This window comes from Hydra vulgaris, chromosome 08 (genome assembly GCF_038396675.1).
Source record: "Hydra vulgaris chromosome 08, alternate assembly HydraT2T_AEP".
NCBI lineage: Eukaryota > Metazoa > Cnidaria > Hydrozoa > Anthoathecata > Hydridae > Hydra > Hydra vulgaris.
The window spans coordinates 5823019-5838938 of NC_088927.1; the positions used below are offsets into that span (position 1 = coordinate 5823019).

The 15920-nt window shown below is 27.8% G+C and overlaps 1 protein-coding gene across 1 annotated transcript in view; it reads left to right on the forward strand.

The window, feature by feature from the left end:
* Positions 1 to 15920, forward strand: part of LOC100211148 (caspase recruitment domain-containing protein 11) — a 45647-nt gene that overhangs the window by 10177 nt on the left and 19550 nt on the right. The window contains exon 2 of the mRNA XM_065802703.1: positions 14265 to 14300. Within this exon, the coding sequence (XP_065658775.1) occupies positions 14265 to 14300 (36 nt within the window). The remainder of the gene's footprint in view (positions 1 to 14264; positions 14301 to 15920) is intronic.

Below are 15920 nucleotides of genomic sequence, written 5' to 3' on the forward strand. Positions count from 1 at the left end.
AGAATACGCCTGTGATATGGTATCAGATTTTTTTTTGCGAAAAATGTTGTCAACATATGACAACATTTTTGTTGTCACATGTTGTGACAACAGTATTTTTTTGTTGCCATAGACGCAGCAACATTTAGGCTTGCAATTTGTTTTAAATTTGCCTATTTTTTTTTTTTGCCACCAGACTTTCTTTTGTCAGGCTCATCCATGTTATAATTCACTTCAGACTTCTACTTGATCACTTTTGACGTATTTTTTTGTTCTGAAAGTTCGAATTATTTTTCACTAACATTTTTACACATATGATTGAATAATTATTGAATCACTATACTTTTAAAAAAGTATTTTAAAGAAAATAATTTTTTTCTTTTTTTGTATTACACAGCCTGGTTTTTACTTTTTTTTTGCGATAAATAATTTTAGTCCTATATTTATTTTAATGCTTATAGAAACCTTTTACGCAAACTTTTTAAGAGGCATGTAACAAAATTTACATGAATGCGTAAGTTTTGCTTGCCTTGGTATAAAACAATGCAGCAAACAAGATTTCTTTCTTCAACATGTATACAAGAAAATTAGTTGTTTTTTTTTTGATTTATTTGATTTTTTTTATTGATTCAAAATTTAAAAATAGAATTATAAAGATTTTGTGAATTTTTTTTTTAACTTTTATAATTTCTTAAAAAAAGTTTTTTTTTTTAATTAACTAAAAAATTTGATTTCTTGCTGGCTGACCTCTCCAATGGCCCTGGCCCAGCAGTGACTGCCTAGGCTGAACATGGGTAAAGACGGGGTTGCCTCCACAGCTAATACAATTAGTTCGCGGCAGTTTCAATAATCAATCTACCCTATTTACAACAATCAGACCAACACAGTTACAACATAATTAAAAATGCAGATGTGAACCAAAAAGTAAAAATTAAGAGAAATTGAAAAAAAATTAAAACGATTAAAATAATTCAATATTGTGTAACAAATCATTAGACTATTGTTAACAAAATTATTTATAATCTAAGATTTTATTGAAGTATGTTAACGAAATAAATAAGTTAAAAAAATAAGAAAAAAGCCTAATATTTCTTTACCGTTTTTTGTAAGGTAGTTACCATATTTTAAAAGAAGATTAACCAATAAAAAGTTTTAAAATTGCGGTTTATGTTCTTCTTTTCTTTCTTACCACTACGTCGCATTTATAAAACCGATAAATTTTAACGTAAAAAAATGATACATATAACAATTGGTAGAATTAGAAATTTTATAGGTTTTTAGAATGAATGCTCTTTTTTTAGGATATATCTATATATATCTCTTAGAAGATGTCAATTATGAAATAGCAGGATTGCTACTGAAGATGAAAAAATTACTTTTAGATTAATTTATATTAACTTATTTTTGTATTTATTATTCATGTTAAATTTAAATTATTTTAATAAGTCCAAGCTAAATTTAAAAAAGGTCGGGTCTAGTCATAAACTAATTAAGATTACTTAGAACTGATGCATCAAGCAATGTGTAGTGGTAAAGTGCTCGCTTCATAAGCGAGAGATTCCGAGCTCGATCCCCACCACGTCCCTGATAGTACCGTGCTCAACTTGTTTCTCCGCGCAGCGGCCTTGTAGGTCAAGGTTCGTGTTTCAGAGTTATAGAGTTGAGAGAGGGTTATAACCACTATTAAGTAGCCTCCTCGTCTGTAGTGGCCTTCTCGACCTTGAGTAGGTGATTAAAAAATATATATATATATAATATTTCAGCTAACATAATAAACACGTTGCTGATTTTATGAAAAGGCTTTATGATAAAAAAAAAATTTATGAATAGGGCATATAAGCATATTTGTGCTCTGTGCTTGAGAATAATTTTGAGACACAATTATTAAACAAAAAAAAATTAATGTTATATTTACTAAACATGGTTGATTACTTATTAGTCCAAACATTAAAAAAACGTTTTTAAAACTATACCCGTAAAACTATATCTGTCAAGCAATCTTGTTTGCCAAGTTTTATTTCAATTTTATATTCAATATGCAATTAAACATTCAAAAGAATTTATCTAACCATACAAGTTTGAAAGACTATACTTGAGACCATCAAGTGGGCACAGAAAGTTCTTTAGACGTCCAACAGGATTGAGACGTCTTACAGATGACTGTACCCGCTGAATATAAGCCATGTTTATTTTTTTTAAATAAAAATTTTAAATTCATTTATTTCAAAATCTTATGAACAATTTCATCTTTTTATTTTTTTATTATTATGTAACGGGTGACAACTAAAAATCCGGACAAAAAGAAATTGTGCGCAAGTCATATTCAGTTGTTTAACTTTGCCACTTCGTTACATTATCAAGTAGTGTATGATTCAAGTAATAAGTTTACATAGTTTTTGTTTGACAATTGTCAATTTAGTTGTCATAAAATGTCGTCTAAAGAGAAGCTTCTTCAAGAACGTGTTGTACATTTTTATGAACGCCATAAAAGTGTTAGCAAAATGTTTACTGTAGAACATTTTTTGAAAGAAGGTATATCGAAAAGTACAACTTACGATATTTTAAAACGTGGTACTGTTGTAAGTGGTACTGTTGTACTTACTATTTTAAAACGTGTACTGTGAAAGAAAGCAAGGATCCGGACGAAAGCCCACAATAATGACCAAGAAAAATTTGAAGAAGTTAAAAACTCGATTTAACAACAAAGATGGCATTAGCCAGCGCAATGCTGCTAGAATATTTGAGTGTTCCCAGCAGTATATTAGTAGGGCACTCAAAAAGCTTTAAGTTAAACCAAGGAAAAAGCAGAAATTGCCATCCTACACCGAAAGTCAAATTACTAAAGTAAAAAAAGATTGTCATTATCTTGTAAGAAATTTTGGATGTTAAAAATTAGTTTACTTTAACTAAGCCCCAAATGCCTGGTAACAAAACTTATTCCACGACGACTCTTCTGTTACATCACCTGATGTTAAATTCAAAATGCGATGCAAATTTGAGAAGAAAGTAATGTTATATATTGTTGTCTCCGACAGAGGAATTTCAGAGTAATTTTTCAAAGAAAGTGGTCAACCAAGAAGTTTACAAAAACCAATGCTTAACTAAAACTTTAATCCCATTTATTAATAAATATCATTCAGATAACAATTACACATTTTGGCCCGATAAAGCATCGTCACACTATGCGAAAAGTGTTACTGAGTTCCTCCAAAGCGATAATATTCCTTTTGTACCGAAGAATGTTAACCCCACCAATCTTCCTCAATGTAGACCAGTTGAAGATTTTTTTGGAGAACTAAATTCTTTAGTGTACAAGGGTGGTTAGAAAGCTCGAAATATTTCACAACTCAAGTGTAGAACTAAAAAATCCTTGAAAGAAAAGGACACAACTGGTGTACAAACAGCTTGCGCGAACATTAAAACAAAGTTGCGCAGAATAGCGGATAAAGGACTCTTTGTGGAAAACCATTAATTTTATTGTATATTTTAAGTTGTCATCAATTATATATCAACTATATAAAATTGTAATGAATAAATTATTTTATCAAAATTAACATTTCTTCTCATTCAGGATTTTTAGTTGTCACCCGTTAAATTGGTTTTTAGCGGCCTTCATTAATCAATTAATAACATTAATCGTGTAATTGTTAGTAATATCATTTAATTTTTTTTTTTGCTTTCTTAATAAGCAATTATTATCTACATTTGGTCTACTAGCAAGTTTATTAATTATATAACTGCAACATTTTAAGTAAAAGATTTCATGCACTCCACAGTGGGCCAGAATGCACTTTTACTGGACAAAATTCATAACTAATTTAATATTAGAGCTATATTCACTAAAATTAGTATGAGTACTAATATGATGTCTGCGCTTTTTATGAAGGTAATATTTTTTTATTTTGTTGCTATGGATACCTTTATTTTGCTTAGCAACAACCTACTTTTGTTATCTGCAGATATTTTATAAGTGCTATATTCACTAAATTTGGCATGAGTACCAATATGAGATCACACTTCTTAAAAAAGTGATAATTTTTTAAATTTAGTTGTTATGGATACTTATATTGCTTAGTTACCGGATACTTTCCTTAGTTACAAAGTGGTAAATTGATATTTGAATATCTTATCGGATTTTTGACCCACCTATATTGAATAAAAATTGAGTATTTAGGTAAATAATGTTTTAGGAATAATAAAAGCAAAAAATAGTGCAAGAAAACGTTATCAATTTTAAATTACATCAAAAAATTATAAAACAATAATATCGTTTGAAGATTGTTTAAGTAATTGTAAAATATCTGAAGGAAATGCTTTATGATTTGTTTGGTGTGATGTTGATTTACGCAATGATGAAATAACAGGATCACTGGAAACTAGGAGTCTATTGATAAGATCAGTATTTGTTGCTTTTCTGGATGTTTTTCGGCTGAAATTTTCGCGATAAGATTTAAAGTCTTTATTTCTAGCCTCTTGAGCTTCCTCTGACATAAGTCCGATGGGTAATGAAAGGCTTTTAATTATGTCATGTCCATGTATCAACACTTTGTGAACTGATTGAGCCATGTAATACCATGGATAAAGGGACACATATAGTCTAAAAGTGTCAAAACAATAATCCTTGAACTTTAAGCAGTCTATTTCATATCCTGAAGAGAGCGTTACCAAGATAATGTAAAATCTGAATATAAGGTTTTGGTCAATACCCAGAATTTCAGCTGTTTTTTCATATGCTGCAAAAGCACGCCTTGAGGTATTGCCATCATTACTTGTTCCAGAACCACCACTTTTAGGGAAATCAACAACAAGTCCCATTTTGTTCATAAAATCAGTCTGAATCTTTTGTTTAGCTACAGATGCCTTTTCTTTGTGTTCTTTAGATCTTGCTTGCCACTTTCTTGTTTCTTTTTTATATGCAATGTGCAATAACATCTCAAAAAATCGAATCCATGCATGAAGACTGGAAAGACCATATTTGAACTCTCTGTTAGTGTAATCTATATTAAGGATATCAAGACTATTCATATTTTTTGGAGAGATACCACACACTGAACAGCATTGGTATGAGTTATTTTTTTCAGATAATATTGTTTGAACCTTCCCATCAATCATTGTAAGTTCAATAATACAATTCACTTCAATAGAAGATCCGCAAACCTCTAATAAAATCATACCCAAGCTTTCTATCTCACTTTTAATGTACTGATCTTCTTCAATCACAGATTCCTTGGATTCCATTTTGTATGCAAATCTTATGGGTCTACAATAGGCTGTGGAGGACGACTTTTGATTTCTCCAAATAGGCACCTTTTCGTTGCTGTTGTTAAATCCAGTCAAATCCAATGGGACAAGACAAGTAATAAATAATGATTCTTCACGCTTTAAATCTCTGTTAATGTCGGGTTCTGATAAAACTTGTTTATAAATGCTTTGGCCAGTAGCACCATCAAAACCAGCCTTACACGTTAGTGTCATTATTTTTATTGCTTTGTCGTTCAATATCAAGTGCCTTAGCACAGGTTCCTGAACTGCGCAGATTCTTTGCAAAGTATGAGTCATTAAATCTTTTAAAGGAACTGAAGCTGAATAGTCCTCCACTGTTATGTTTGCAGGATAACATTTCAATTTTGCATCTTTGACATCATTCTAAGCGGGGTAGATGTTATATTCTTTCTCCAAGGCTCCGCTTCTAATCAATTGATAGGAAGCTTTTGTCAGACTTGCATCAATTATTAAAGCCAGTGCTTCGTCTGCTGAATATTTAGTTGCTTTATCTGTATTTGATATATTTAAAACATTCTTGGCAGCAATAACAACAGATTCATCTCTAAATTTTTTATTAGCAGCAAAAAATAATTCATTGGATGAATGAGATTCAATTAAACAAGATACACGCCGTTTTATTAGAACTATTATCAAATGCAACTGGTTTTCGACCACGTCTACTTGCAGTTGGTTCATTGTCTTTTTTTCTGACAAATAAATATTCATTAAGCCAGTTCACAAACTTCTTTTCAAAATTTTTCACAGTATAGTTTGCAGATTTCCACTTTTTTTTATACAAGTAAACAAATCGTTGAACAGCATGTCTAAAATGAACGTCTTTAAAATCAGCAAATTTTAGCTGAATAAATTTTAATATATCTTCAGTAATATTTTGTTTTGAAATACTAAGATTGTTTTTTTGGAGAAAATTATGAATGTCTAAGTTTAACAAAACCATATCTAAATAATTATTGTAACAAGTATTTTGTATTTAAAAGTAAAATGTTATAATATATGTGCCGCCTGGACTACTAATACTTGTTAGTAATTAAGTTACTACAAGTGTTAGTAATTAAAATTAAAAGTAATTAAATTACTGTCAGTGTTAATAATTAAATTACTAACAACTACCGAAAATATGTTGTTGCTATGTTATGCAAAGTAAGGTATCCATAGTAACCAAAAAAAGTTAACCTCATAAGAATTCTGAATCTCATTTAAATACATACCCCCAATATTGTGTATTTAGCGCAAGTAAAATACTGTTAAAACAACGTTAATGTAAAAATGAGTTGTTGCTATGCAAAATTTAGTACCATAGCAACCAAGTTAAAACATACATAAAATCTGAACGGGGATTTAAGGGGACGAGCAATCAATTAAAACTCGATTGAAGCATCATATAGCTCAAATAAATATAAGACAACACATGGCAAATTGTGGTAATTATTAGTTATTGTGCGGCAAAAAATAAGTTTCTTAAGAAATTTTTTTTTTAATCTGTGATTTTCAAAGTATAACTGAGATAACATGCTATGACAAATTTATTTCACACATTGGTTTTTCTTATCTCTAAATACTCTAGAATAACATGTACTAATTTTTTGTTTCAAAAACGTAGATGTAATTGAAATATAACACAACGCTGAGGTCACCGTTAATTACTTATTTATAATTTTTTATTTTTTTATTTTATCTCAATATTCAAATGCTTAGATTCCTGGTAACTAAGGGATTTAATATAAATAAATTATCAATAGATTTCTCCTAATATATGTAGATACTAAAATTAAATAGGTTTTCAAGATTAGACAACTAAAATTTTTCCCATTTTGTCCACCTACTGGCCCACTGTGCACTCGTTCAAAATAATTTTTTCCTTCTTAAGCCATTCAATATACTTTTGTATTACAGCAACTTGACGGTATTTAAAGACTCATTTTTTATTTTATTTTTTTAGTTTTATTATTTTTACCTTAATCTCTTCAAGTTTCTTTTGCTTAATGTAGCCATTTAATGCAGATATGATTTAACAACACAGTACATAGTACTGACGCACAATATAGTACAGAGTAACAATGCAAACTAAAATAAAGAATCATCTTATTAAAAATATAATCACAACTTTAGTCATCTTTCCATCCTTTAGTAATGCAAGAGTGAATGGTGTACACCCCTCCCACTTAATAGTGAGAGGGTGTAGTAAATATTCGGATGACAAATAATATATTGTAAAAAATATATTATTTGTCATCCGCATTTATTAAAATAATAGGTGTATGTCAAATTTCGTAGTTATCATAAATTTAATTTTTTTTTTTTTTTCACTATTGGAAGTTAAAAAATTTTAATGGAAACAAAAAAATAATTTTAAGTTTGTAAAGAAATAAAGTTGATGGTATTTATCATTATTTTGAAATGCATTTTTAATTTGTTACTGTGAAAAAAGATTTGAAACTTTAAGAAAAAAAATTAGTTTAAGAAAGGTCAGAAGAATATATAGGGTAGACTGGCGTAATTCCATCCCCAGGGTATTTCCACCCCCTAAAAAAATATGGAACAATAAAAATAAACTAAAAAATTGAACCACCTTTAATATGTTTTTGATTGCCAACTTCCTGTTTTTTACAAAGTATATGCTTCGTGTATTCATACTGCTTTAGAAATTTGTTTACAAGACTTTTTTTGGGAATCCAAAAGCACCTTCAAAGTACCATATATGTACTTTAAAATGTATTTAAAAAATACATTTTTGGATGTGTTTAATGTGTATATTTATTTCGTTTTACAAGTGCAATTAAGCTCAACTAAACATTAAATTTGTTTAGTTGAGCCTAATTGCAAACTCCCCCCCCCCTCCCCTCAATGATGAAATTTTTAATTACAAAATTTGAACCTTTATACTATTATATTATTATTTATTTTACACATTTTACTATGTTATCTATAAATTTAAACAAATATATACAATTACAAACTGACTGGGGCAAGTAGAAGTCAAAACTTATCATCAAGCCCCTTCGTGAAATACAGAAAAATCCAATAAAATTTTACATATTCCATAGGGTTATTATATAAAAAAGTGAAATTAATAAGTTTGAAAAAAAATAAAAATTTAAAGGTTAAAAAAGAACTTAAAGTTAAAAAAGAAGTTGAAAAAAAAATTAAATAAAATATAAATATAAATAAATAAATGAAGTTAAAAAAAAAATGAAAAAAAAAATGAAAAAAAAATTACAAATCGGTACATATGCGTATACATATTCAATACAATTTTAAAAATAAATCGAATACATTAAAAATAAAAAATTATTTCAATTTAAAAAAAAAATGAGAGAATGTTAGTAATGTTTAAATTTAGTGTTTTTTTATAGCTCTTTAAAATCGATAGATTTTATTTTTTTCATATTTTCGTCAAGAACCGAAAACAAGCGTGGTTTCCGGCATATATTCGAAAAGTCAGATTTTTTGAGTGATGTTAGTGGGATGTAGTAATTACTCATTGAGTGTCTTGTTTCAAATTTATGATTAATTCGAGTGAATATTTTGGAATCATTTCATTTTGAAGTTTAAACATAAATAACAAGTTATGGTATATATTTAGATCGTATACGTTTAGAGCATTCATTTCTTTGAGTAACGGCTCGGCACTTTCGTATCTATCTGCGCCCAAAACTAATCGACTTGCTTGCTTTTGTTTTATATAAATATTTTTTAGGAAAGATGAATGATTGTTTGCCCAGGCAATATTACAATAGTTAATATGACTATGTATAAATGAAAAGTATAAATTTTTTCAACATAATTTATTCAAAAGATGTTTTGTCTTGTACGTAATCCCCAGGGTCTTTGAAATTTTGTTCTCGACTAGCTTTATTTGGCTTTTCCAATTTAAATGTTGATCGAATATTATTCCAAGTATTTTCATTGAAAAAACTCTTTTTATTTTAATATTGTTAATTGTTAGTTCAGGTAATTTAAGTGGAAGGTTCTCGGATTTAGATGGTTTAGCAAACAAAATATATTTTGTTTTTTCAATATTAATGAAAGTTTATTTGCTATAAACTACTCATTAAGATATATTAATTCTGATTTTGCAATATAAAAAATATTTTTTAAATTTGAGTTAAAAAAGAAAACATTAGTGTCATCAGCAAAAATAATGTAATTAAGTATTTTTGAAGACAAATAAATATCATTAATATAAATTAAAAACAGCAGAGGTCCAAGTAATGATCATTGGGGAACTCCGCAACTTATTCATTCAAATGGGGAACATTTTAAGTCATATGGTACTCGTTGTTTACGATTTTGTAAAAAACATTGCAGCCACTTTAAGTTGGAGTGAACTACTCCATAATTGCGTAGTTTATAAATAAGAATCTTGTGGTTGACAGTTTCAAATGCTTTTGATAGATCTAGAAAAATTCCGAGTATGTTACTGTTGTTATCAAAACCATTTAAAATTTGGTTGGCAAGATCAAATACTGCATGTTCCGTGGAGTGGAACATGCAGTATTTGATCTACCATTCAATTTTAAATATATAACTATTCATAACTTCAACCAAGTAAGACAATTTTAGTCATATGGCAAAATTCACACTTCATCTTGAAAAACCAGGAAGGCGGCAAAATGGTCAGGTATATGGCGAATGCCTCACTTCAGATGAATGCATCGGCAGGCTCACTGACAAAAAATGAGGATAAATCAAGTCAAAAACTGTAACAAAAAAAAGCAACAGTGAGTGAAGCCGCAGACATCTAATTTTATGCATCATGATGGGGTAAATATGGATGACCCTAAAGTTTGCGATCTGAGCGTGATGTGTGACCTCTATGGTGAGTGGTGCGGCTTAAAATGCTCTTAACTATCTGCAGAAGATGCCAATAATTCTGACTTTTGTTGAAGGCAATGTATTCATGCTAACATAAAATGAAAAAATGCTCTCTCAGGAATTCTTTATGTATATTTATATTACTATTTTTACGACATTTTGGTTTAAAATTTGTTTTTAATTATTATTTATCATGTTTACATCATTTCATGTAAAAATTTATACTAAAATTGAATAAAAATGCAATTAATGTTTTTTTTGGAAAGGGGTGGACTTGCCCCGATTTTTTACATAAGTAAAATTTTTAAATAATGTTTTTTTTTTGTTTTTATTTTTTTTTGTTAAAATTAAAAGTAGCTGGTGGAATTACCCCAGAAAATCCTCACCCTACTTCAGCTATTAATGATATTTTAAAGATCTTTTATTGCAACAAAAAAAAGACCTGATTCATTGTTTTTTATTTGCTAACTGACCGTTTTGTAGATTTAAAAATCAATTCATAAGAAAAGAAATGTCTCCAGAACTGAATAATTGCAAAAACCAACCACAAAACAATATTCGTAAAATATAAATTTAGTTAAAATCCTCGTTAATTTCCATATGGTACGTGCTTTTAAAAATGAGAACATTTTCCAAACCGCGTAATTGAAATTTTTAAAAACTTGCGTTAAATGTTCTAAAAATTGTACTTTTGTGACTTAAATGATTTTTAAATTAAGGTGGTTAAAAAAACAATTTTTTTTTTAAATATCTGCAGCTCTCACCTTAATGTATCTTATATGATAAAATAATACTGGATTTAAAAGGCTTTTTGAATAGAAAATTTTTTTAATGGTGCCTCAAGACCTCTTGAACATTTAATGGGTTCCTAATATTATTAAAGAAAATTTTTTCAAAAATATGTCTTCTGAGGTCTTAAAAGAAACGTAATTATATAAAAATTTAAAAATAATAGTTAGTTTATGAAGAGACGTTGATAAAAAAAAAAAAAACTATAACTGAAAAACTTTGTTTAAATATTTTCTAGGCTGTAAAATCTAAAATAATATTTTTTTTATAAAATGATGATTATTTTTAAAAAATTTTTTATAATTTCGCTTGATTTGAGACCCAGCAAGATATTCTTTAAAAAAGAAATTATTAATATTAGGGACCCATTTAATGTTCTAGGGTCTTGAGGCACTCCTGAAAGTATTTTTTATTTAAAAAAAACTTTTAAATCCAGTGTTATTTTATCATTTTATCATATAGAAAATATTAAGGTGCGAGCTGCAGATATATTCGTATTATCTATATTATTCGTATATTTGTATTATCTGTTTTTTTTTTAAATATTCGAACGCAAAATGTCCAATTCACAAAAAACAATCTCTTTTAATCTTAACAGTTTGGGTTTCAAAAGAATATTTCAACGGATCATGCCATTATTGAATTAGTTGACCAAATAACTAACGGTTTTGAAAAAAATAAGTTTACACTTGAAACTTTTATAGATTTGTCAAAATCATTTGATACATTAGACCACTCTATACTCTTAGAAAAAATAAATTATTATGGTGTAACAAACAAAACATTTTCTAGTATAAAAGCTAGCTTACTGACCGAAAACAATATTTGATAAATCCGGATTCTGGTACATTAAATATACTGTGTGGAGTACCACAAGGTTCAACTCTCGGCCCTCTCCTTTTTTTAATATATATAAACGACTTCTGTAATGTATCTGCAAATTTAAATTCAATTATGTATGCTGATGGCACTAATTTTTTTATGTCCAATAGTGATATTAATCAGCTATATGGTGAAATGAATATTGAGCTGTTAAAAGTAAATAAATGGTTCAGAGCTAATAAACTCTCAATAAACGTAGACAAAACTCAATATACATTATTTTATTAAAAAACGCAGGAAGTACGTCTGCCACTAAAGTTACCATTTCTTTCTATAAATAGTATAACAAATTGAAAAAACAAGAATGTTTAAAGTACCTAGGAGTCTATGTAAATGAAAACTTATCTTGGCTTTCCCACATAAAATACATTGATTCAAGAGTTAAAAAAATTGGTATAATGTATAGAGTAAGTCCTTAAAATAATACTCATAAGTCTTAAATTAAAATACTTCAGCTTAATTCATAGCTATATTAATTATGGTAACATTGCGTGGGCAAGCACACAATCCTCTAAACTTAAAAGGATATTTAGTGTACAAAAACTTGCCTGCAAAATTATATACGGAAAAAACAAATTTGAGCATGCAAAGCCATTAATGAGGGAAATGAAGATAATGAATGTATACGAAATAATTACATTTAAACGCATGATCTTTATGTGTTATCATTTAAAAAATCTCATACCAAAAAACTTTGAAACAAAATTTAAGATAAATTAAAACAATAACTATTCTCTGAGATCAAACGAGAGACTCACATACACACTACCTCGTAAACTAACTAAATACAAAGAATATAGTATAACATATCGAGAGTCTAATAAATGGAACAGTTTTAAAAATAACAACATCAATATGGTGAAAACAGTAAATTCATTTAAGTTTTATATAATCAAATGATAGCTTTGAAACTTAACATATACACTATCAATTTTTTAATATACACTATCGTTTTTTAACCTAATTTTTTGATATATTCAAAGGAATTTATTCCATTTATTGTGTTTTTTTCTCTTTATATTTTTTAACTTTTTTTTTACGGAGTTTTGTTATTTTTTTAAAGATTTTAACGGAGTTTTTTTTTTTTTATTTTTATTTTTTTTTATTTTGTTATAATAACTTATTTTCTTTGCACTTGTTAACGCTCACATTGGGGCTATGAAAAGATTGTGGTGACTCTGGTCATCCACATCTTCTTTGAGCCCTTGTCTGTTTATATAAATGTATATATATATATATATATATATACATATATTTTTTTTTTTTTATTGAATAATTTTTTTATATTATTTTATGAACAGCAAAATATATGAAAAAAAAAAAAAAAAAAAAAAAAAATATATATATCTATATATATATCTATCTATATATCTATATATATATATATATATATACACATATATATATATATATATATATATATATATATATATATATATATATATATATATATATATATATATATATATATATATATATATATATATATATATATAGGGGAAAGGCGCCTATGATGGCATACTTAACTTTGAAGCCTCATTATTCAGTATCCTGAAGACCTATAATAAAAGTTTTGATATGGATACATTCCTTGTTACATCTAGAACAATAATTACTCTGGGAGTTTTCATCAGTTTTATTTTTTTTATAAGTTATTCTTATTGCAAAAAAAAGCACAAGTATGCCATCATAGGCAACCACTGCTCCTATGATGGCATAGGGGAGGATGGGGCTAGTTAGGATCGAGGGTAACTTAATGATTTCATTTAACCTTAGAGTCTTCCCTCAGAAAAGCCAGAAATTACTCGAAACCATCCTAATTTACCATTTCATGCTACACACCAGCATTGTAAAATTTTGCGCATGCGCATAGGATATATTGCGTTTTACGTATTTTTCGGACCCAAAAAAAATTTTGGAGCATCGCTCTCTTTTAACTTTACTTAAAAATAAGTTTTTCTTATAAAAAAAAAAGGTTTTCTCAACTCGTCAATATTTCAACACCCCCAACTCGTCCGTATGCCATCATGGGTAAAAGTCATCATTTTCATTAAAACAAGCTGTGTCTGCTTTGTTCAAAAGATAAAATTAAAGTAACTATTCCACTAAATGCACAAAACTTAAATATAAAATGCATGAAAATTTCATTTCTGCACAGTTAATAGTAAAATCACAATCTTAAATATATGAAGGAAATAAAACTACAACAGCACATCCCAAAATCGATTTTTGTTGATTATAAAAACAATACTTGTGCACAAGGGACGTTTTTTCACTAAAACTAATGTAAAGTCAGTATAGTCATGTAGGTCTAATCATTTTTTTACCAAAACAAATTTTAATGGAAATATGACCGGTATGCCATCATAGGCGCCATGCCATCATAGGCGCCTTTCCCCTACATAGATATATAAATGTGTGTGTGTTTATACAATTTTGTTAAACTATTTGTTTACATAACTATTTTTATCATTACTATTATTTATTTATTTTACATGTTTTTTTTTTTCAAGCATTGTCATCAAATTATGTGGTATCCTTAAAACCAGGTAATATTTTTCATTATAAATAAGAGCTAGTGATAAACGGAGTGGCATAAATTAAATTTTACTCAGTTATAGATTTGTAAAGTTTTATTTTCTCTTTATAAGAAAAACATCTATTACAGGATGTGACAGAAATAATTCCCATATTTCAAAAAAAAATTTATGTGGTCTACAAATTGAAGGTGTGTTGTCCATTTTGTTAGAAAACGTACATAATAGAGTTTTCATTTGTTACAAATGGTGTGGTTGAGTGAGCATCAAAGTTTTGTAGGATTTTTTGATTTTTATATAGCAACTTAATGACTGTCACGCATTGTTTACCAGGCTGGGAAACTTTTTGGCCAATGTAATTTCTCAGGGCGGAAACTTTTTGAAAGATATAGTTTTTAAAATTTAAAGTTAATAATCTTTTATTTAGTTAAATTTGGAAAATAAAACGGTATGTATTTTAAATGCAACAGTTCTTTGAAACGTGGAAATTATTTCTGCCACACACTAATTTATAAAATAAAAATAATGAATTATTTATTTACACAAATATTTTTGTATTTAAATATGTAAGCATTAACAACAGTTAACAACAGCATAAGTATATAGTGCTTAAATACTTACACAACACAGTGTCATCAAATGCAAATTAATTTGAAATTTCCGTTCAAAAAAAACAAACCTTCTGAAGTATGATAGTACACAAATAGGCGGTAAGATCAGTATAAATCCCCAAATCAGAATATTTCGTCTGTGAAAGAAAAAGTGATTTTAAATATGAAAAATTTATTTTTCTATAAAAAAATAATAGTGTACAACTTTAAACCTCCTGTTATAAGAAAAAATGGTGGTTCATACCCTTGAAAAAAATTTCAAAGAAAACTAGTTATTTCAAGTGCTTTTTTGAACCTATATAAATCAATGAAAAGTTTCCATTAAAATAAAAAATAAAAATATGCATATACTTTTGTCTATTTTATTCATACTTTTATGATTAAAAAGACGAAATTTAAATCTGCAATTAAGCAACAAAGACTTGCTTTTTGAACCTAAAATTTTCAGGCTATCATTATTAGGTAGTTAGACATGAGTTGAAGCAGATTCAGAAATTTTCTACTTGTTTTACAAAAATTATTACAAAAAAGGCAACAGTTCAATAGGGGTGTATACAAAAAAAGCTATTAAATCTACTTTTTTGAAAATTTTGCCTTTGTTCTGCTGCAACTTTTTTATACCACTACAGTTATACCCTGAAAATTTTGAATCATTTTGACTATCAGATCGAATGATATAAATATAAAACCAAAAATAACTAAAAAAAAAAATATGTTAAAACTAAAATGCAAAGAAAAAAATGCAATAAAAAAATTAATAAGCCCTAGCTGCATAGGCTGGTCTAGTTTCACTTTGTTTTTCTTCATCCACAAATCCTTTCCTAATGGCTCTCATTTTCTTTTTTCTCTCAGTTCCCTTTTTAGCGCACTTTTTATTTATTAATGTTATCCTTTGATTGTTCATTTTCGTAGCATTATTAATTAAAAAAAAACTATATGGTATACCAAGCTCAACATAAACAGGTTCCAGTCCTACAACTCCATCATTAAATTCAATAATAGCTGGAAAAACAGATAACTC